This window comes from Gorilla gorilla, chromosome 13 (assembly GCF_029281585.2).
Source record: "Gorilla gorilla gorilla isolate KB3781 chromosome 13, NHGRI_mGorGor1-v2.1_pri, whole genome shotgun sequence".
Taxonomy (NCBI): Eukaryota; Metazoa; Chordata; class Mammalia; order Primates; family Hominidae; genus Gorilla; species Gorilla gorilla.
In genome coordinates this window covers 113,050,408-113,071,816 of record NC_073237.2, presented here as the reverse complement: position 1 = coordinate 113,071,816, position 21,409 = coordinate 113,050,408, and the positions used below count along the sequence as shown (strand labels likewise).

Here is a 21,409-nt window from a genome sequence, read left to right as displayed (position 1 = left end):
CAAAGGTGGAAGCATTTGAGCTTTCTTACTGGCATGTCCAGATATGGGGCAGAAGGGGGAATAATAGGTTTTAAAAACTCAGCCAGTCAGACATCAACAAATGAGTCTGACTGTACTACAAAGTTGTACTAAGATTACAGCACTTATTTGGCATAGGCTTCTGAGGGGAGAAAAATTTGATATTATTTCAGAATTTTTAAAGGACAGAAAATGTATTTCTGAGACAATGTCAGTCAGTGATTCCGCATCAGGAGAGATATTAGAATACTGAAGAGGGTATGCATTTTCAAACTATGCCTTTGCCCTCCACCCTCAGGACTCTAAGGAGATTCTGATCCATGCCCTACCACCTCTATAAGTATGAAGCCTCACTGAGCCATGGGTACTGTTGGCAGTAAGTCATATAAACTAGGGCAGAAAAAAAAGAACCATTTGAATTATTACTTAACCACTTTAGACCTTTGAATTTCTTTAATGTCCCCTCATTCTGGGGTGGTTTTAACTTCTGGCACCAACTTCTCACTCTTCATCCTAATCTTGTACCTTTGTTCATGATATTCCCTTTACTTTTAAGGCCCTTCAGCAACCAGATCTTCTCAGCAGTCTTTACTCAAACACTTGACACTCCATTTCTATCCTGTTACCATTTATCTTACTCTCTTGTATTTTTTATTATTTGTTTACATACCTTATCTCTGCAGCCAGACCACAAGCTACTTGACTACAAAATTCATGACTGATTTTCTTTGCATTCATTACTCATATTAAGTATTGCTAATAATAATAAAGGGTAGATGTCTTATATATGTGTAATAAGTGAGTGAATAAATGGAATCTCAGGTTTTGATATTCTTTCACAGTATGCAATGCCATTATAGTTATAACCAGGTAAACTGGGTAAATCACCAAAAGAAAATCCTGGTTTTATCTGTATAGGGAAAACATGCATTTGACTTATATACATTCACACAAACTCTTCATGGTTTCAATCAAGATTTCAGTGAGTTAGTAAATAATTTTCCTTTGGGGTTGCAGGGGTTAGACTTTCCCTTACCAGTTTCATATCATCTTTATATCACAAAAATGAGGTAATTTCAGATATATTTGGTTTACTGTAATTTCAAAAATGCTTTTTATTCTGCTAAATGGCATTTATGTATCCATCATCTCTTCACAATACTGCAATAACATGTGAAACAGTCATTACTAATGAGAAAACAGACTGAGAGGTTAAGTGACTTAATGGTCATAGAGCTAATAATTGAGGGAAACAGGACTAAACTCAGGACTCCCTGCTTACAAAGCTCAAGCTTTAACCACTTAACAGGGATATTTGTGGCTTACTTTTATTTTTATAATTATTTGAGTTAATAAATTTTGACCTAGAGAAAAAATTCTTTGAAGCTAGCCATCTAAAGAAATAGCTAAACATGCATGTTTCTAAGGTTTTAAAAAAATTTTCATCTCTACCTGTGCGTGTGTGTGTATACTTAGATGTATGTACTACATATTAGTGCATATATATATAAAATCTTTAAAAAAATCTTGGCTCTATTTACCCCTCAAAAGAGTCAAGATGCCATCTTAATTACTTTAATCAAATGATTAGACTTTAGGATTTATTTACAGCTTTCCTAATGGGATACATTGCTGTGAATGAGTACTGCTTCTGCCCTTCCAGCAATCCCACTCTTCCTCCAATAGGCTTTTCAATTAAGAGGCCAAGAAGTGCTGAACATGCTATTGCATCACCAATACAGGTCTGAAAATCTCCACTGGCTTTCACTTGAATGTGTATCAACTCACCATGAAGGGAAGGATGCTTTTGCCCCCTATAATGGAAGTCACACATTTTCTGAATTAGGTACTTTTACATATACTATCCCATTTATATATTTTAATTCTCACAACAGCCCTTTAAAACATAAACTGTCATTCATTTTCTTTTACCAAGGAAAACTCTAGCTCAGCAGGGTGACAATAGCTAAGTGACACAAAGTCACAACAGCTGGGGTAGAGAAGCAATTATATCAAGTTGGGGATGATTTGGGTTTTTTGTTGATGTTGTTGTTCTACTATTCTAATGTAAACAAAACACAGTTATAACAAAGATTATGCAAAAACATTGGGGGGAACTCAACAATTCCATTGGTTAACAAATTAATTAAAATCTTAGAGCTAGAAGGGATTTTGGTGACATACCAACACCCTTATTTAAATTAACAAATAGGGAAATTGAGGCTCAGCGGTATGGTGATCACCTGAGGTCACACAGCTAGTTAAAATGCAGAGCTGTGATTCAGACACAAGCCTGACTTCAAGTCCGGTGATCTTCTCACTAGAGTACATTGCCAGACCCAGAGCTGGCTCACTAACTTCAGCCTTAGCTTGGGTCCCGTGAATATTAATGATATTGACAAGATAAAGCCATAGGTCTGGAGTCTAAGTGTATATTTTGCTACACAGCCTTCTACCTCACTGTTGCCCTGCTTGTAAAATTCATCCAGGCATCTGTTGTTTCATATCTGTAATTTGAGATGCCTTGAAGGGCTGCATGTCCTGAGTGCAAATCAGCATCCTAGTCAAGTGCAGGGTGGAGACCTGAGTCTCATACTAGGTTCTCCCTTCCACTTCCCTCCTACAGAGTAGAGTAACACTTCACTTTTAAGAAGCCATTAATTAGCACTAGATTAAAAGTACAACTACTTAAGCATTACTTGTCTTACCCAGAGGAACACCATAAAGCTCACGCCACGTTTATTCTACTGATTGGAATAAGAGTGCCCCTCTACAGACTCAAGTCTGGAGTGTACACTGGCCCACAGTAGGTAGTTAATAAATATTGAATGAATCATTGCTCCAAAACCTTAAATTCTATGTAACCACTCAGAATGATAAAGGGAGGAGGGGCTTAACCAACCTCTAAGTCAATTGTTTGCCACTAGCTTTTAAACACCTTATAAAAGGGCTTGTCTGAGTATCCCTTTTTATCTAATCTAACGGGGCTACACTAGGAAGACTCAGGTTACTGGAGTCCCATTAAGTCAGGTAAATACCTGAACCAATTAAATAACTGATAACATATTCTATACTAGGCACCATGTTACATGCTGGTAGCTAGATTAGTTAGCCCTCAATAAAGCTCAAATATATGGACAGATAATTGCAACACAGTGATTTATATAATAGGAATATGAAATAGACAGTAGAAAGGAAGAGATGAACTCGATATATTTGGAGACTTGTGAGGCGAAAGAAATGCCTGAGAAAGGTTTTAATCACCAAATAGAAACCTGTTAAGCAAGAAGAAAGGAACTGTTTAGCATGGTTGGACCACTTCCCACCATCAGGTGCTCTTTTGAGCAACTAGATAAAAGAGTAACAGCCATCATTTATGGAATATTCCAGGAATGAAACCAGGTTATTTTCACATGTTATCTCATACCCTTCTAGGAGGCAGGGATCATTTTTGTTATTTTCCAGAAGAGGAAGAGTTAAATGACTTGCCCAAGGCCACATGACTAATAAGACAGAGCTATAAGGTAAGCAATGCTGTAGTTCAGTGGTTTTCAGAAAAGTATTCTGTAGATTCACAAGTTTTGCAATGGTAGCACAGGAGGTAAGGTAAAGGGAGGAAACAGCATATTCTTCAGCGGCACAAACCTGCTTCAACCAGAGCAGCTGCTCTTTGATCTATTTTACATGATAGACTTCCATATAAGACTTTATTTGGACAAGGGTACTGCTGCTTTAAAAAACAAAGCAAAAAAAAAAAACTGCTATAATTGAACAAATTAGTTTCTTGGGGCCCTAGTCTGCAATTTAGTCAACACAGCAGATAATTAAACATCGACTGTACTAAGCACAGCCTAAAATATTCACCTCAAAGTGGAAAAAGGAAAAAGACTCAGATCACACTTCCATTTTGAGCCAACAGATAGATACCTGCTTTACTTGAGGGAAAAGGCATGACTGGTTTAGATGGGTAGAGATCTAAATGCTGAATGTCACTGAGTGATAGCACCTCTTTCAAAAGCACAGACAGCTGGAGGATTCCTGGCCTCATTTACCTCCAGCCTGCCCACAATATTATATTTCTCTCTCCACTGCAAACTGTGTGCCAAAGGCCTGAGCCACTGTTATTGCCTCAGCAAGTCCCCCACTGACAGCAAAGACAGATCTCCTGCTGCTGGGTGCCCCCACAGATAAAGTGGCTCTAATAACTAGTGGAGTCATTTGTGATGCACTTTCAACTGGATCAATTTCCTCTCAATTACCCAATCTTTGAAAATCAGATGCAATTTCATAATCAGAATATGGGGCTTTCTCCAGATGAAAAGAACAAGACAAACTAGTTCAACATCATTTTAATGACCTCTTTACCTATCCTTTGGCAGCTATTATGATACAATCCAAAGAAACACTACTACCATAAAAACAGTTTTGAGCAGCTCAGTTTAGCAAATTTTGTTTACGTGAAAGTAAGGGAGTTGCTCTTTGGCTTGCCATCAGCCCTGCACCTAGAGTAAGATATATTACTTAGTAAACACCAAACCCTCAGGAACCTCATCACAGGTCCTCTCACCCACTTCTGATCTTAAAAACAAGACTAACTTCCTTTTTGTGAACTGTAATTATAAACATACAACATACAGCAGAAGCTCAGAATAGGGTATTGGTGACTCTAAACCTTGGGGGATGATTCTGTACACATGTATTTGGGAGAAAGATTTGGATTATTATCTTAACATAATAGTGCTTTTGGCTGAATTTTGACCTGGGTAGATACCTACACTCTGAAAGAACACAGTGAGATAAGGAAGCAAAATGGCATAGCGCAGGTTATCCCTCTTATCATCTCCAAAATTCCGTATTTAATTAAAAGACATGAACACCAGAGATCAAGAAACAGTTCTCAATTATTTAATGCTTGATAGAGAAATGGAAAGAAATCCTGAAACCAAATAGTACGTACTGACTTGAGGAAAACACAGAATAACAAACCAATAGTTTTGCTGTTTGTTTTAGTAATGAACATGAAAATGTGTCTACCTCTCCACTTTGCTGGCCCTGGCCTATGTTGTACAATTCCTTAGACACAGGCCAGAAGAGAGAGGTAGTATGAAAAATGATGAGCCCTAGAGACTATCCAAATTTGCTGACTATATCAGCATTTGTTTGCTTATTCCCAGCTTCCTATGCTTTGGCATAATTCCAACCCATATATGCTTCTTTAAAAGGCAAGCAATTTCCAGGCTGAAGTCATCAATACCAACCAACTAGGGTCAATCCATTCTGTCACATCTGCAATTCTCAATCCAAGATGGCACAGATCCTCCAGGCGAGAGGTACTGCTTCCTAAAGGGCCTGTGTATCCCCTTTGGTAGCACTAAATGAATGACTTTCATACTGGTAAAGACGATCAGACTGAGACATAATGTTACGGGAATATGATGTCTTAAATGTCACTGAAAGGTGGAGCAGATCCCACTGAAGCATACACAGTGAATCCAATCAGGGTTGAAGAGAAAGTGTCACAGATGAAGCACATTATAGTAGGAAGGAAACAATGGATCAAGGGCATCAAAGCCAAATGGGAAAAAATCAAGGATTTAATACAAGGGCAATTTCAAACATGGCACAAAGGGCTAAAGTGGCTCTCTCTACTAAAGCCTTGGAAGTGCCTAATTGCTAATCAAACTTCAGCTAACACCATCGTGTGTCCTATAGGTGGGAAGTGGGGAGGGGGACATAACAAATAAAAACATTAAAAGATGGAGCTTCTAAAGTTCTAGAACTACCCAGCTGGAATCAGGACATAGGCTGAGTCTATTCTGCATGTGCCACTAACAACCAAGAACTAAGGGAAGGGAAGTTGGCTTGGGAGCAGAAGAAACTGATAATTTCTCATCCCCTATGGGGTGGAATATCTTCTCAGATGGTAGCTGTAGATCTTGATGCAATGATCCCAACAGTCCAAGACCAGCAGCTGCCCCTTAGGAGTTAGGGCTATGCCCACCGGACAGGTAAGTCCCTCTCGAATAAGGACACTATAGCCCCCACCCTTAGGAAAATGGAGAATTTCCTTGCGACTACTGTCAGCCACGATGAGATCACCACGAGCATCCACACACATGCCAGCAATGCAGCGGAAATCCTCATTCTCCGAGAAGAAGTGGCTAATCTGGCGACCCAGCTGCCCATCAGGGCCTACAGAGCCAATGGAAAAGCCACCCTCCAGGTGGTGCTCATTCTGCCGATTCTCCAGATTGAGGCCTAAGCCCTGGGTGAAGTAGACGGTGCCCTCAGCATCACAGGTGACAAATTTGGGCCGCACAGCACTACATAGGCAGCTGTATTTGACCACCCCTGATCCTCGATCAACTGTGAAACACCAAAGCTTTCCACCTTCCACATCGGTTACTACAAACTGGCCAGATGGCAGGGCTGTGATACCCCATGGTTTGCTCAGCTGGCTCCTGTGACAGGCCACGCAGTGGCCATCCAAGGTATATACCTTGAGGGAGTTATCATAGCTGTCAGTCACACCAATCAGCCCCTGGCAGTTCATTGCCACTGAGAGAGGAGTGAGGTTGGGTAGATCTGCCCCAAGGAAGCTTAGCACAAAGCTATCAATGCCACTGGGGCTGCGGCGGATTTCCTTCAAAAAGCCTTTGCGGGTAAAGACTTGTATACGATAGTTACCACGGTCAGCGACTAGTACTTCACCTTGACTGGTCACGTAGAGACTGACTGGAAGATTGAACATTCCTGGAGTGCTGCCTTTGGCCCCCATCTTCTTGAGAAAGAGGCACTGCTGGATATTGGAGGCTGCCTCAGGACCCCGCTGTTTAGCAGGTGAGGCCCTAGGGCTGGCAACCACTTCCTCCGGGCTCATGTCCATCTCTCTAAAAGTAACAGACGTAGAGGCAGCAGAGGCTGTGGCCTCCATGGCCCAGGAATCTTCCATGTTAACTGTCCGGGGCTTCTTAACAGCTTGCCCAATTTGGAGGGGGCCAACATGACCTACCTTAAGGAGCTCCACATCTTGCAGGGTGAGCTCCCGAGGCAAGCTGGCAGTGAGCTCTGGCTCCTCCTCATCAGCTGTCTCCTCCAGTAGTGCTACATCTGCCTGCTTGATCTTGGCCAGGAAGTAGTCACAGCGAGACACAGCCTGCACCTCTGCAATGTTAAGCAGGTAACTCTGCTCCTCTACCACTTGACTATTGGACTTCTCAACTTCAGCCAAAGAGCCTGTGAAGAACTTCCGAGAGCGAGCCAGCTCATCCTGGACCCTGCGCTCCTCATGCCCATACTCCTGGAGAACTGCTTTATACCTTGCCTGAAGGTCCTTGGAGACACCTTCCAAGGCTGCCTTCCGCCGCTGCAGCTCCCCCATAAGTTCCCGCAGACGAGTTAACTTCTCTCCAAAGTCCCGACGCCGCTCCTCAGCTGCTTCTTTGACAGGGAGTGTACAGTGGCCAGGAGGCTGATGGTCTGCCTCCCGGCAGGGCTCACATAACACCAAACCACAGCTCCGGCAGAACTGCCGGGGCAGACGCCGCCCACAGGACCGACACATGAGCAGCCCCACAGCCTCGCTGAGCCCAGCTGTATCAATGATCTTTAGCACTGTCAGATTGTCTGTCAGCTGGGTCAAGCTGGTTATGCGGGTAATCTTGCTGCAAAAGGGACAGCGGACACCATTGATGCTACTGGCCAATAGCTTCTCCAGGCACTGGCGGCAGATGGTATGGCCACAGTGCAGAAGCTTGGGACGCAGCTGCTCTTCTGTGAAGGACTCCATGCAGATGGGGCATTCTAGCACTTCCCGGAGGGCATCCAGGTTCAGGTGAGAAGCTGCTGCTGCAGCCATTGCTCTTCCTTTGAAGGGTATTGCTAGCACAGCTCAGAACTGAACAGCACAGTATTCATGCCCTAGAGGGTCAAATTCCTGCTAAAGAGAAAAAGAAACCATTATTCATTTTCCTCTGACTATATAAATAAATTCACTCAAGAAACATTTAGAGAATAGCTATGACCAGTCATTCAGTCATTCACTTACTTAACAACTATTTTATTATATATTGAGGTCTATTATATGTCACGTGAGGGTGACAGATAGGGAAACAAACCAGACAAAACACTGCGTAGTGGGAAATAATTCAGATTCTGTAGTCTCAGACACTTACTTAGCTGCATGACCATAAGGAATTAACTCAAACTTCCAAAAGCTCTTTCCCCATCACTCATCTGTAAAATAGAAGTAATAATGGTGTCTGCCTTATATGGTTATTATAAGGGCTAAGTAACAAGATAAATATGATGTGCTTAGTATAGCACCAGGGAAGTAGTATACTTGTAATAAATGCTAATGAGCTAATGATTATTTTCATATTTGGTGAATTTTACAACTTCTGATTTACACTAAGAGAAAAGCACAGGAGAATTATGCACAGTAAAAGGAATAAGTATAACATGCAAGTCCACATAATGTTCTGCTGGAGTACAGTGGATGGAATGATGGGTTCTACCTAACAGACTTGGGGAAGGCTTCCCAAAAACAGTTTCACTCCTAAGATATGTCTTGAAAGAAATGAAGGAATGAGGGTAAAGGTACTTTAAGCAAAGAAAACCATGTAAGCAAAAGTGTGGAGGCTTTTTTTTTTTTTTTTTTTTTAGTCATGTCACAGAGTTTATTGTGTCATGTTTGGGGGCCTAGGAATCATCCACAGAAGCAGAAAATTGTGATGATTAGTTTTAGGTGATCTGCAAAACATCAGATCAGAAAATACACATTTTCCACGCATCTATCCTCCTACTTACTCACCTATCCACCCATCTAAGTTTAGGTATCTTGGTCTGTACTAGATACAAGAGGTCTTTAGGATACAGATCCTGCTCTTCAGATATTCAAACTTTATAAAAGACAAGACATGTAGGTAAATAATAATGAAGGCAGAAAGTGGTACTATAAATGAAATAACTAAGTTTGATGGGGGTTGAGGAGTCATTCTAATTTGAAGGGATACAGAATTTTCAAAGGGAAGATGACATTTTATATTGGCCTGGAAAGATGCATAAATACATGGAGAGGGAAGAAAGAAGTGGGCAAAAGGCACAACCTTAACAAAGTTTAAAAGGCAAAGGAAAGGACAAGAAGTTTCATGTATTAGAAAGAAAACAGAGAATACTTAAACTCTATGCATTTTATTTTCTCCATCTTTAAAATGGAAATAATACTGTCTTTACAGAGTTAATGTAAGAATGAAATAATATATAGAGTGTATAGAATGCTAAGATTTGGCTCTGCACCAAAAAAGCCTTAAATGAATTTTAGTTCTCTATTATCCTTAGATTAAAACTGTGGGAGTATATATGGGGGATAGAGTAACAGACTTGGAAGGGTAAATTGGGGGAATAATTATAAAAGGTCTTCAGAGCCAAAATGAGATTTTTGAACTTCATTTTCAAGGGCATGGTGAGGTGATGAATGTTTTGAAGCAGGAAGATGATATGATCGAAGCAGGAAGATGATATGATCAAAGCAGGAATGGAGTGGGGAAACATCAGAGAAGACGGGGATAATGGGGAGTCTGAACTAGGGAGCAGGTGGTGGAAATGGAAAGATTCATTTGAGCAATATCCAGAAGTATAGTCAGTAAGATTTGAAAGGTGAGTGGATTATGGTGGGGGAGTGGTGAAGAGCTGAGATAGCCAAAGACTCAAGCCTAGATGATTTAAAAAATAGCAGTGCCTTATCAAGACAGTTTATTTCTGGCTTAGAGTACCCTCTGCTTCACCCAGTACAAACCATGAACACTCCAACCCTCTTGATATACATATACTTATGAAGTTGACCCAGAGAGATCTCAGTGCTCTGTAGCCTTAGGTCACTGTCAATGTATACCCCAAATCAGAATGAATAGGTCTAGCAAGTTGAGGCATATGATAAAGTCAGCATTTCATAAATGCAAATCCTACAGCTGTATCTGTGCAGTCTTGTGATCTGCAGATGGTCAACCACCCAGGAGAAGGAGGAAGTGGAGGGCAAGTTCGTTTGATTTTAAGGACAATGCATTTAGCTCAAGAACACTTTGCACATGACATCAACTCTTTCTCCAGGCATAGAGAAGAAGGGGAGTTAATGTAGAGATATACATTACAACAGATTTCTACCATATTAGCTTTGGAATGCAATCTGACAAATATATAGCAGCAGACATGCACAATTATCTAAAGTCAATCCTTCCTCCCTGATATCCCACTTCCTTTGTACTGCAAGGGAAACTATGCATCTAGTGCCTATTATATGCTAGTTACTATGACAGATACTTTATATGCTTAATCTCTTTTAATCTTCATGATGACACTATGAAGTGGTAATATTTTTATTATCCTATTTTACAGATGAGGAAACGAATGCTCAGAAAAACTTGCTCAAGGTCACGCAGCTCAAACATAGTGGAACCTTGAAGTACAGATATTTTTACTTTATTTAACCCAACATTATTTCAAGCTATTTTTTACTGTCACATAACAATGATTAACTAACGTTCCCTTGATCACGCTCTGGGGAATGCTGCCTTATAGAATACGCATTTTCTCCATAACACAGAAGGAACACTAATATAGTTATGAGATTCTGCTGCTATAGAGTGGGATAGATTGATTTATTAGCTGAGTGACCTACTCTCACACAGCAAGCTTGCAACCCATTATGACTCAAATCCATACCTCAGCAAAATTAATATTTACCATATATCATGAGCGTATGAGGTCTGATGTGCATATCTGAAACTATGAATGGTAAATTCTTAAATGCCAAGTGTCTAGGGGCAATAGTATAGACATACTGATAGAAATTACAACTCAGGGCCAGGCGTGGTGGCTCATGCCTGTAATCCCAGCACTTTGGGAGGCCAAGGTGGGTGAATCATGAGGTCAGGAGATCGAGACCATCCTGGCTAACACGGTGAAACTCCGTCTCTACTAAAAATACAAAAAAAAAAAAAAAAAAAAATTAGCTGGGCGTGGTGGCAGGCGCCTGTAGTCCCAGCTACTTGGGAGGCTGAGGCAGGACAATGGCATGAACCTGGGAGGCAGAGCTTGCAGTGAGCTGAGACGCGCGCCACTGCACTCCAGACTGGGCGACAGAGTGAGACTCCATCTCAAAAAAAAAAAAGAGAGAAATTAGAACTCAGGATCCATGCAACCCTTCTCAATTCTAAATCAATAGCTACAGTTCTCTCTTCTATTGTCTGGGACAACAGACTGAGGACATTTGGAGTTTGAATCTAGAATGTTACCTTACAATGCACAGGGACATCTGTGTTCTTCCCAGAGCTGGCAATGCAGATCAGTTTATTAAACAAGGCTGCCAACTTGTAAAAATAGCAGCAAATTATTTCCCAAGCTTTCTGGAATATCATATCCCTCCTTCAGTTGAAAAGCTTCCTACCTCTCTGTCTAAGACATCAGGTTTAAAAAAATGAATTTACTATGCCCACATCCCCAAATTATCTCAGCTGACTACAGCTTCACCAAGCTCTCTGAGGATGTCAAGAATTCCTGCCCCAAAGCTGCCACGCTTTGCCAGGAAAACCTGTGTTCCCCTCACTAAAGCATGAGGCACGGAAATAGTCTCAAACCTGGAAAAAGCCAGAACCACTTTTCCCACTTCCATGACTTGAAAACACTGCTTTGTGAAGGATCTTAGCCTGAAATGGAGCTAAGAGACAGGCAGATAGAGCCCGTCTCCTCCAGAAGGGCACATCTGGTCATTACTGTAATACTGAGAATGACTCAGATAGAAGGTCAATTTGACTTCAGTTTCCCCGAAAGACTACACAAATAAAAGGAATTGTCTTATCATTCCAAATCTTTAAGTAAGCTGCCCATTTTCTGCCAGCTATCAACCGTACAACCAATCAGAATGAGTATCCAACATGCTATGTATCATCTTGGCTCCCTTCATGATCCCTTGAATGTCTGTTTCCTGTTGTGCACTTTGTGCCATTAATTCTTGACCTCCCACCTCATCTAACATCAGCTTACCATCTTCCCACATCCCTTGACCTAATGATTAATACTGTACATCCCGTACCATACTGTACTAGCACATCTCTTCAGCTCCCGATGAGAATCTACCCCTTAAGCTGTGTCTACTCTGGCTGCCCTAAGACTCAGAAAAATTACATAATTATATTCCATATTAATCTAGCCTCTTCTAGCACCACTGGGTTTTCCCCATTCCGTGAAATGAGTAACCAAGGTAGTAGGAAAAGCAAACAAAACAAAAAAAATGAACCTTGAAGTTATATAGGACTGAGATCATATCTTAGCACTGTCACAAGTTGTGGGGAAGCAGGCAATTTATTTAACCTGTCTAAACCTGTTTTCTTAGTTTATAAAAAGAGTACTGTAATGACTATGGAAAATGCATATAAAGTACTTAGCCTGATACCCTTAGGTGTACAATAAAAGGATGCTAAATAAATAATAACCAGAAACAGCATTAACAATAACTAGTACTAGTATTAATAATGCATTCAGTTTACAAACTACATTTTGAAAGCATGAACAACCTTTTCTTTCATGGCATAGAAAGGCACATAAAGATTAATAAAAGGGCTGGTCAGTTTTGAAGAGTTTTGATTGAGAATGCTAGACATCCAGGCTAAAAACTGATGGGGAAATGAATTTACAACTTGTCTTGCCCAGAAAATGAGCTGCTGTAGCTCCTTCAAGCAGAGACTAAGTATGAAATGCTAGAATTTGTAGCAATCTCCTTACTTGAGACCAGGAAGTGGAGGTTGCAGTGAGCTGTGATGATGCTACTGTACTTCAGCCTGGGCAAAAGGGGAAGAAAAGGTAGTAATCTCAAGTTGTAAAATAGATGAGAAAACTAAGACCAGGAGAGGGAAATTAAGACCACAAATCACACAACAGAACTAGGACTAAAAGACACGAACTAGGAGTGGACAGTATTATATAGATTAAGGAAGCAGGCCTGAGGGATCAGGCTTTCCTGGATTTGAATTCAAGCTCTACTACTTATTGTGGAGACGTGAGCAAGTTATTAATACTTCTGTAGTTCTCAGTTTATCTATGAAAAGGGACTTTAAAATAGTATCTTCCTCACAAAGTTATTGCAAAGATTAAATGAGATTATGTGTGTAAAGCACTAAGTAGAGTACCAAGCCAGGCATGCAATTAACTATACATAAATAATAGTTTTTATTATTATTAGCAGTAGCAGCAACTGCTGCTGCCACCACCCAACCTATTAGAAGAAATGAATAGGCACTTTTCAGCAGACTGTACCCAAGGCCCCAGATACATAAACCTAAATAATAAAAATTCTAAGCCCTCCTAGAAATTGTTTTACCTGATCCCAGAATCTAAAGATTAGAGATGATCTAAGGTTTCAAATCTTCACCTAATGCTTGAATTGCTTGAATGGGGTGGTTCTCTAGATATCTCCATTTCCTTTACCTATATCAGCCTTTGGTGGCTTAGGCCATGAGCAAAACTGGAGAACTTTAAGCAATTAACAAAACAAATCTTTACTAAGCACCTACTATGTGTCTGGCCCTGTGAACGGTACTGGTGATACAATTTTGAGCAAAAACCAGACATAAACAGTGCTTTCCCCTAAAAACTAGACAACATGTAAAATATTGCATTTCCTTTCACAAGACATAAAGGTCCATCCTACTATTGACACGCTCCCCTGGTTTGACTGGGTTTTTTGCAAGGTTTATCTCATTTCCTTTTATGTCAGCTTTCTAAACTTTATTCCTCATGCATTCTAACAGAATGCTAATCAAGTGCAAAACTATCACTGTGCCACCAAAGGCCACTTGTTAGCAGGACTGACTTTAACGACTTCAGTGAGGTCATCAGCTGACATCCACTCCTGTGTGTGGGAGAGGATTCTGATGAAGTTTAGATTACTCAGGGCATTTAAGGCACCTGCAGACAACTAAGATAAACTCAACAAGTAGGGGCTTATAGGGAAACACAGGCATGCTCCTGAAGTTGTACCAGTCTGGGGCAAACAAAACAATCCAGAAGGAAGTATGTTTGTAGAAAAAGAAAACTTTAGCTAAATTACTAAGTTAAACATAGCTAAACTATGTCAAGGGCAGGCTAAATGAATAATAGGGTTTCCTGGAAAACATGCTTGCCTGTTGTCTCTGTCTTCCTCTAAAACTGCAGGACCTAGAAAGACTCCCTTGCATCTTTCACAAACATTTGAGTAGTACCTACGCTGCCAGTATGACTCAAGGAATACAAGACAAAGGAAAAATCAATAGCCCTTTCTCAGGGACCTCCAACTAACCTCAACTCTCTCTTTCAATTCCTTTCTCTGCATATAACATCTGTTCATTTAATCATGAGATTATGATTAAAGGATCAAGGAGATATCCTAGGAAATATACAAAATGGGATGAGAATTTTGGGGAGACTAGCAGAGACTACTTAGGGTTATCAAAATCTGGCAAAGAGCCTGAGCAACATAGTGAAACCCCATCTCTACAATAAATTTAAAAGATAATCAGGTGTGGTGGCATGCACTTGTGGTCCCAGCTACTTGGGAGGCTGAGATGGGAGGATCACTTGAGCCTAGGAGGTTGAGGCTGCAGTGAGCTGTGATTGCACCACTGCACTCCAGCCTGGGTGACACAGCAAGACCCTGCATAAATAAATAAATATGACAAAGCAACACTTAGTTCTCTTCCAGCACTGCCTTCCTCTCATAATTGCTAACACTCTTAAAGCAACTACTATTTATTGTCAGGCATTTTTTTTATATGTTCTCATAGTCTCATAATAACCATGTAAAGTAAGTGTGATTCCTCTTCAAAAATAAGGAAACCAATGCTCAGAGAAAGTAGCCTGTCCAAGGTCTCAAAACCAATAAGTAATAGAGCAAGGATTCAAATCCCAGTATCAACTCCCAGCCATAAAATTACTAACTTAAAGGATGTTTCATAGTTCCCTAGCTTTAGACAAAGTCTGGCTGAGAGGTTGGTAAGGGCACCTAGAAATGATTTTTAAATTTGATTGTTTTACCAGAAAGACAAGATGGAGGGAATGTCACAAAGGTTACACATCAGTATGCATAGACAATGATCTACTTTAAGGGCCTTATAAACTTCTGGCTTCCAACTATTCTCCAGACATAAACATAGGGGCTCTGAAGGGTTGGAAAAGGCTTCTAATAAAACTACTATAATGTAACATAGGTGTAAGACAGAACTGGGTTTGTATCCCAACCTAGCTACTTGCTCTGTAGCCCTGGGTAAGTCATTTAACCTGTTATTTTTCTTATCTGTAAACAAGGAATAAAACCTAGACTGTTAGCAGGATTGAATTCACTAAGATAATGCACATAATAAGCACTCAACAAATGATAATCATTTGCATTTTTAATAGATTGAGGCTGACAGGACAAGTGCCGTAGCTAGTGACAAGGTAACATAGGAAATTAAGGAGTTTAGACAGGGCTGATTTAATTCCCATGACATATTTTCTTTTAGGGATGTGCATAGATATTCCAGCTAAGTCTTGCTGTCAGACAGTCTAGCTTTGTTTCTGAACTGGCTTCAGCAACCCTGTAGCTAGTCTTGGAAATGATAGAGCCAAATTCTGTTCCAGGCAAAAGCAGACCAAAAGAGACCATACAGAACAGTAGTTACTCTCCTTCAGAGTATGACTGCCTTCAGCCTCAGTCCCTGCTATGAGGTGTTTTTTTCAAGCCAATGGCCTCCATACCTCACCCCATAGTCCGTTGCACCTCATCCTGCCTGATAACCTCAGGCTCCTCTCCTTATCTAGCCCCTGGTCTTGGTCTAAGAGCAAACCAAGAACAAAGTCCAGGGCTCCTCCCTACCTAATCAGAGAGATTTACCCCTCAACTTTAGAGTTCAATCTGATAGTCAGTGATACTCACTGGCAATCCTCTTTTTCATCAGAGGGGAATGGGCTGAGAAAATAAGACTAAGCAGGCCCTAGCAAGGAAGAAGCAAGGAAAGCGGGAATATACGGAGTTACAGAGATCTGGGTATGAGCTTAACTGTGTCATTCTTAGCTATGGAAACTTAGGCAAGTCACTTCCTAAGCCTTAGTTTCCTCATGTGTAAAACTGAATACAGTAGAGCCTACTTAGAAGGACTGTCATGAAAATTGAGTAAAGAAGTAGATACAAGACTAAAAATTACTAGATTTTGAGAACTTACTATGTGCCAGATCCTAGGCATGCTAATTTACTTCACTAAATCCTCACAACAATTCTGTGACATAGGTCTTGTTATCATAACCCCATTTTACAGATGAAGAGCCAAGGCACTGGGTGGTTAAGTAACTCATTCAAGGCCACAAAGTCAGGAAGAGATAGAGCTAGGACTTAAAGTCAGGAAGAGATAGAGCTAGGACTTGAACCCAGGGTATGTGACTCTAGGGCAGAGTGCCTCAACTTTGGCATTACTGACATTTTAGGCAGGATAATTCCTTACTGCCGGGGGGAAGGGCGTATCCCACGCATTGTCAAATGTTTAACATAAAACATTATATTTAATGTTTAATCTACCCACTTGAGGCCAGTAGTATCCCCCACCCTGTGACAACCAAAAAACATCTCCAGACATTGCCTAATGTCTCCTAGGAGACAAAGCCAGACTTGGTTAAGAACCACTGCTTTACAGTCTAGCACAGGACTAAATGCTCAATACCTAAGGGTTCCCTTTTTTTTTTTGGTTGTTGTTGTTGTTGTTGTTTTGTCTCTCTCCGAGCCCAAACACCTCACTCACAGAGCCACTGCCCCTTCAAGCTGTAATGGATGTTATATAGGATAAATTATTCCACTCATTCCCCTGGAGGTCTCACTTTCTATCTGCTATCGTAGCTTGGGGGTACAGGGAAAAAGGGCTTAGGCAGATGACCTTGAATAGTTCCATTTCTTCTTCCCCAAAGCCTACCACTTTCAGTGGGCCGGGGGACCGGTGGTCAGAATGGAGTTAGCGGCAATACCATACCTGCCTCATGATAACGGATCTTTGTTTAATAAATGAAGAAGATTCTGCCCTTCACAGGGATTACCACGCTCCTTCAGGATATCTGAACTGAAGATTTATCACTTTGTTCCTCAGCACCTGAACTCTGCTCATCTTCATATACTCATCCAGTTTCATCCATTACTTTTAGGTCCTTGGGTCCCCTGAACTCCCTCTGTCTCCCATGCAGCGATTTAAGGAAAATCTCTTTAGCAGCCCAAGACACCAATCCACAAATCTACCCAGGGTCCTTTGATTTTATAGCCCAGTTAGGACATCTCCACCCCACGATTCAATCCTCTCCAAACCCTGTCCCCAACCCTCTTACAATTCCAAATTCCAATCTTTGGGGCTGTATATTGCAACCCTCGTCAATTCCTCACTCATATGCCCCAAATCCCTCGGACACAGATCCTTTAATCCCTATTTCCAAATCTCTGCCACACTCAGCCCCGCACCTCAGTTCAACGCCCCAATTCCTCACCCCAGATTTCTGCTCTCACTCAATCTGAGCCCCCATCTCCTGCATTCCATCGGGCACTGTGCTGCCCTCATACCCTGCTCCTTCCTCTTATGCACTGAATGTCATGTGCTGCCTTCACACCTCAGCCAGCTCCCTTCTTTCTGCTAACAAGATAGAGTCCCTCAAGAACTCACCCCACCCCCTCAATCTCACCCTCAGCCCACTCCGAAAACCCTTTCTCAATAGCACTTAGGATCGCCCTAGACCTTGCTCCTATCATCTCAGACCCTGTCCTTGCCAGATGCCTAGCGCCCCCAGATTTCCTCAAATCTCATTGGGGCCCTCCAGTTCCTTCATATTTCTGAAATTCTGCACCCAGATCCCTCCAGGGCCCTGATTCCCTCCCATCTCCCACATGCTACATACACCCCGTTCCTCCTCAGGGCCCCGACATTACCTCATACCTCCCGAGATGCTGCAACCGCAAATCTCTTCAGAGCCCCTCGCTCCCCTCCCCCAGCTGCATCTCCTCGGATCTCCTCAGCCCCACGAATCCCTCCCGAGCCTGCCCCTCGCAGCCCCACCCCCACCCTAGTCCTGCCCCCACCAGATCCGGTCCCCACACCCTGCCATTCGGGCGTGGCCGCTGCACGCCGGCACGTTCCCCCGCCCGGCCGCTGAGCCACGGCCCACGACTCCGGCCGCGGTCCCCAGTCCCCAACCCTCCTTCCCGCCCCCTACCTGACCGCCCGCGGCTCCGACGAGTCCACCGCCGCCAGCCCACCCGCCTGCCTCCCTCTGCGCACGCGCCGTTGAGCACCCCTTGCCGGGCGCCAATTCGCAGAGCTCCCTGTCCGTCACTGAGCCCCGCCTCCCCAGCATGCTGGGGCTTGTCGTGCAGCGGGCCCCAAGCGCGCGGAGCAAGGCGGCCCTGCAGGGGTGAGCTTTCCTCTGAGAACCCGGGGCCTTAGCGACACGTAATCCAGTTTTCCGTCTCCTTGGTGCAGATGAAGAAACCGACGCCCATGGGCGAAAGGGACCTGCTCAAGTTCACTCAGTAAGTCAGGAGATAAGCCAGAATGCGTATCCGACTCCAGTCTCAATGTCTACCCCTTCACAAAACGGTAGCCTCCAGGGTAGTCCTCAGCAAAGCGTTGGCACCTTACTGAATCTGTTTTTCCATCTGAGAAATGGGCCAACGGAAAAATCAAACTTCCATTCTGGGGAAGTCGAGAACCGGGACTCCCTACGAAGGGCAGTGCTTTGGCCCCATGTTCTGTGCTCTGACAGAGAGCTGCACTAGAGACAAGTTTATCCATGAACACATTGCTCTGTAAAGGAATGTTTTGCCTACTCAGCTGGGAGGCCGACAGCAGAGGCAGACTTGGAGAGTACACTCTGCAGCCCCTGTCCCTGCAGACTGAAGGTACCCGGGAACCCAAACCAAGTGTAGTTTTGCGGAGTCGGGTGAAGGTGGAGGAATCTTACCAGGTGGGAGGTGATCTGGCCTGAGATTTGAGGGAATCTGGGGCACTAGGCATCTGGCAAGGACGAGGTCTGATACAGGACTGGCTGGCCACGACCTGCAGTCCCTGAAGTAGTTTGGGGCCAATCACCTACTCTCCAAGGTGACTATACTGTACAGCTTAGGAGCACAAAGGAGTTTGAAGTAGGATGGACTTGGATTTGAAATTCCCCTTAGCTATGTGACCCTGCACAATGATAAAACAATAAACAAAAACAATGACTAACATCTTTGAACACTTGCTGTCTGGCTACAGCTGAGGACTTCAGGTGCATAGCTCACTAAATCCTCATAAGGACCTAATGAGATAAGGCAGCTGATGGTTAACCTACACCTGTTGTGTAACCTAGGTGGTTACACAAGGCCACAAATGCCTAAGTGTTGGAGCCCAAATTTGTACCCAATTCTATCTGAGAACCCACTCTCTTAACCTTGTTTACTCTTTCTCCCCATTTTTTAAATTTCTAATTGAAGTTTGCCATGAAGATAAGCCAAGATTATGGTAGTTTGCACTTAATGATAACTATATTTGAAAAATTGTAATTAGCAGGTAGGGGATAAGGGAGAGGTAATGCCAAATGATTTCTCACTTAGACCAGTTAGGGAGACTTTGCACCCGTTTTAAATTTTTTTTTTTCCTGAAAACCACAGTTATCAGCCCAAAGTATAAATTTAGGACTGTTCACAGTCTTACATATATACATATTATGTATGTATGTATATGTATCAATACAGACATACTGATGTTTCCCTAATTAAAGAGGAGTGTTAAAAATACTCCCGGGGATCTAGCTCAAGCAAGTGTCTTGAAAAAAAAAAATCTCTCTTCTCCCTTAAAACAAAAATCAGTGTTTGACTCTTCTTTAATGTTTAAGTTACTTACCAGTTAAATGAATTATTATACCTCTCACAAAATCTTAGAATAGAATAAGCATTCTAGGAAATGCACTCAATTTTTATCTTATAGCTTGACATATCCTGGCACAATATTAGAATTCCTCTTACACAGAGGCATTTAAAAAATAATCTTTGTGGAGTGCTTTAAACACTCTTTATTCAGCATTTTAATGTAACAGATTTTTATTTAACACTTAAATCACCTATATCAGTGGAACCACCTGAGGAATTTACCTTGCCCACTGCCTAGACAGAGCTGATTCATCAAGACAGGGGAATTGCAGTAGATAAAGAGTGATTCACGCAGAATCAGCTGTGCGGGAGACCGGAGTTTTATGATTACTCAAGTCATCTCCCTGAGCATTTGGGGAACAGAGATTTTAAGGATAACTTGGTGGGTTGGGGGAAGCCAGTGAGCCAGGAGCGCTGTTGGTCAGGGATGAAATCATAGGGAGTCGAAGCTGTCTCCTTGCAGTGAGTCAGTTCCTGAGTGGAGGGCCACAAGATCAGATGAGTGAGTTTATTGATCTGCGTGGTGCCAGCTGATCCATCAAGTGCAGGGTCTGCAAAATATCTCAAGCACTGATCTCAGAAGCATTTTAGGGAGGCTCAGCATCTTGTAACCTCCAACTGCATGACTCCTAAACCGCAATTTCTAATCTTGTGGCTAATATTAGTCCTACAAAGGCAATCTAGTACCCAGGCAAGGAGGTCTGCTTTGGGATAGGGTTGTTACTGTCTTTGTTTAAACTATGAACTACAAACTAAATTTCTCCCAAAGTTAGTTCAGCCTATGCCCAGGAATGAACAAGGACAGCTTGGAAGTTAGAAGCAAGATGGAGTCAGTTAAGTTAGATCTCTTTTACTGTCTCAATCATAATTTTGCAAAGGCAGTTTCAGTCCGTCACTTTGGGTTTTGTAACACCTTAATCTTAAGGTGTAGGGTATGAAGATGGGAAAAGGCTGTCGATTGCTCTGGGTTCTTCTTGCTGACAGGGGACGTAGTGGGAATGGGAGTCAACCCCAAGGTGAGAAGAGTGGGACCACTTTCAAGTGTCTGAGCGACTCATGCAGGTCTGGCTGGGCTTCTAAGGCTTGCATGGCAAAAACATTAGTACTCTCATCTATAGTTTTAGTACAGTATTTAGGTGAACAGCCTACTATAAGGTAAATAATGAGTCCTAGGATGAGGAGTACAATACTCAATTTTAAAAGCAAAGATTTGAAAGCATTAGTCTGGCAACTTCCACCCCACAAATAATTTAGGATTTAGTCAAAATTGTAGAAAAAACTCAAGGACAGCTAACAACAGCTAACAATAGGTTTCCTCTTGAAGCATAATTTCTCTCTCTCCAGACCCCATTTTTATTAAAAACAAATCATGATAGAACTGATTTGTTTACAGAAATATACTTTAGTCTTACTATACTTGGCCTGATTATTTGCATAAAGTGCAGCAAGAAT

The 21,409-nt window shown here is 42.1% G+C and overlaps 2 protein-coding genes across 12 annotated transcripts in view; one reads left to right on the top strand and one right to left on the bottom strand.

Moving 5' to 3' along the window:
- Nucleotides 1-21,409, top strand: part of ASTN2 (astrotactin 2) — a 983,906-nt gene that overhangs the window by 703,787 nt on the left and 258,710 nt on the right. The window contains exon 1 of one of the 6 annotated variants that reach the window (XM_055350514.2): nucleotides 18,652-18,949. The exons of the other annotated variants lie outside the window; for them this stretch is intronic. Within the exon in view, the coding sequence (XP_055206489.1) occupies nucleotides 18,841-18,949 (109 nt within the window). The 5' untranslated portion in view covers nucleotides 18,652-18,840. Of the gene's footprint in view, nucleotides 1-18,651; nucleotides 18,950-21,409 lie in introns of those variants that run through there. 6 annotated transcript variants of the gene reach the window in all.
- TRIM32 (tripartite motif containing 32) lies at nucleotides 4,902-18,588 on the bottom strand. Of its 6 annotated transcripts, none has more exons than XM_055350516.2 (3): nucleotides 18,265-18,588; nucleotides 8,193-8,253; nucleotides 4,902-7,954 (listed from the first exon to the last, which is right to left on the bottom strand). In XM_055350516.2, the coding sequence occupies exon 3, from the start codon at nucleotides 7,874-7,876 to the stop codon at nucleotides 5,915-5,917; it is 1,962 nt and encodes a 653-aa protein (XP_055206491.2). In that variant the 5' UTR covers nucleotides 7,877-7,954; nucleotides 8,193-8,253; nucleotides 18,265-18,588; the 3' UTR covers nucleotides 4,902-5,914. The 6 variants fall into 6 exon arrangements, with proteins under 6 accessions (XP_055206491.2, XP_055206490.2, XP_004048560.3 ...); XM_055350515.2 differs by having other exon boundaries at nucleotides 4,902-7,957; nucleotides 18,265-18,338; XM_004048512.4 differs by lacking the exon at nucleotides 8,193-8,253.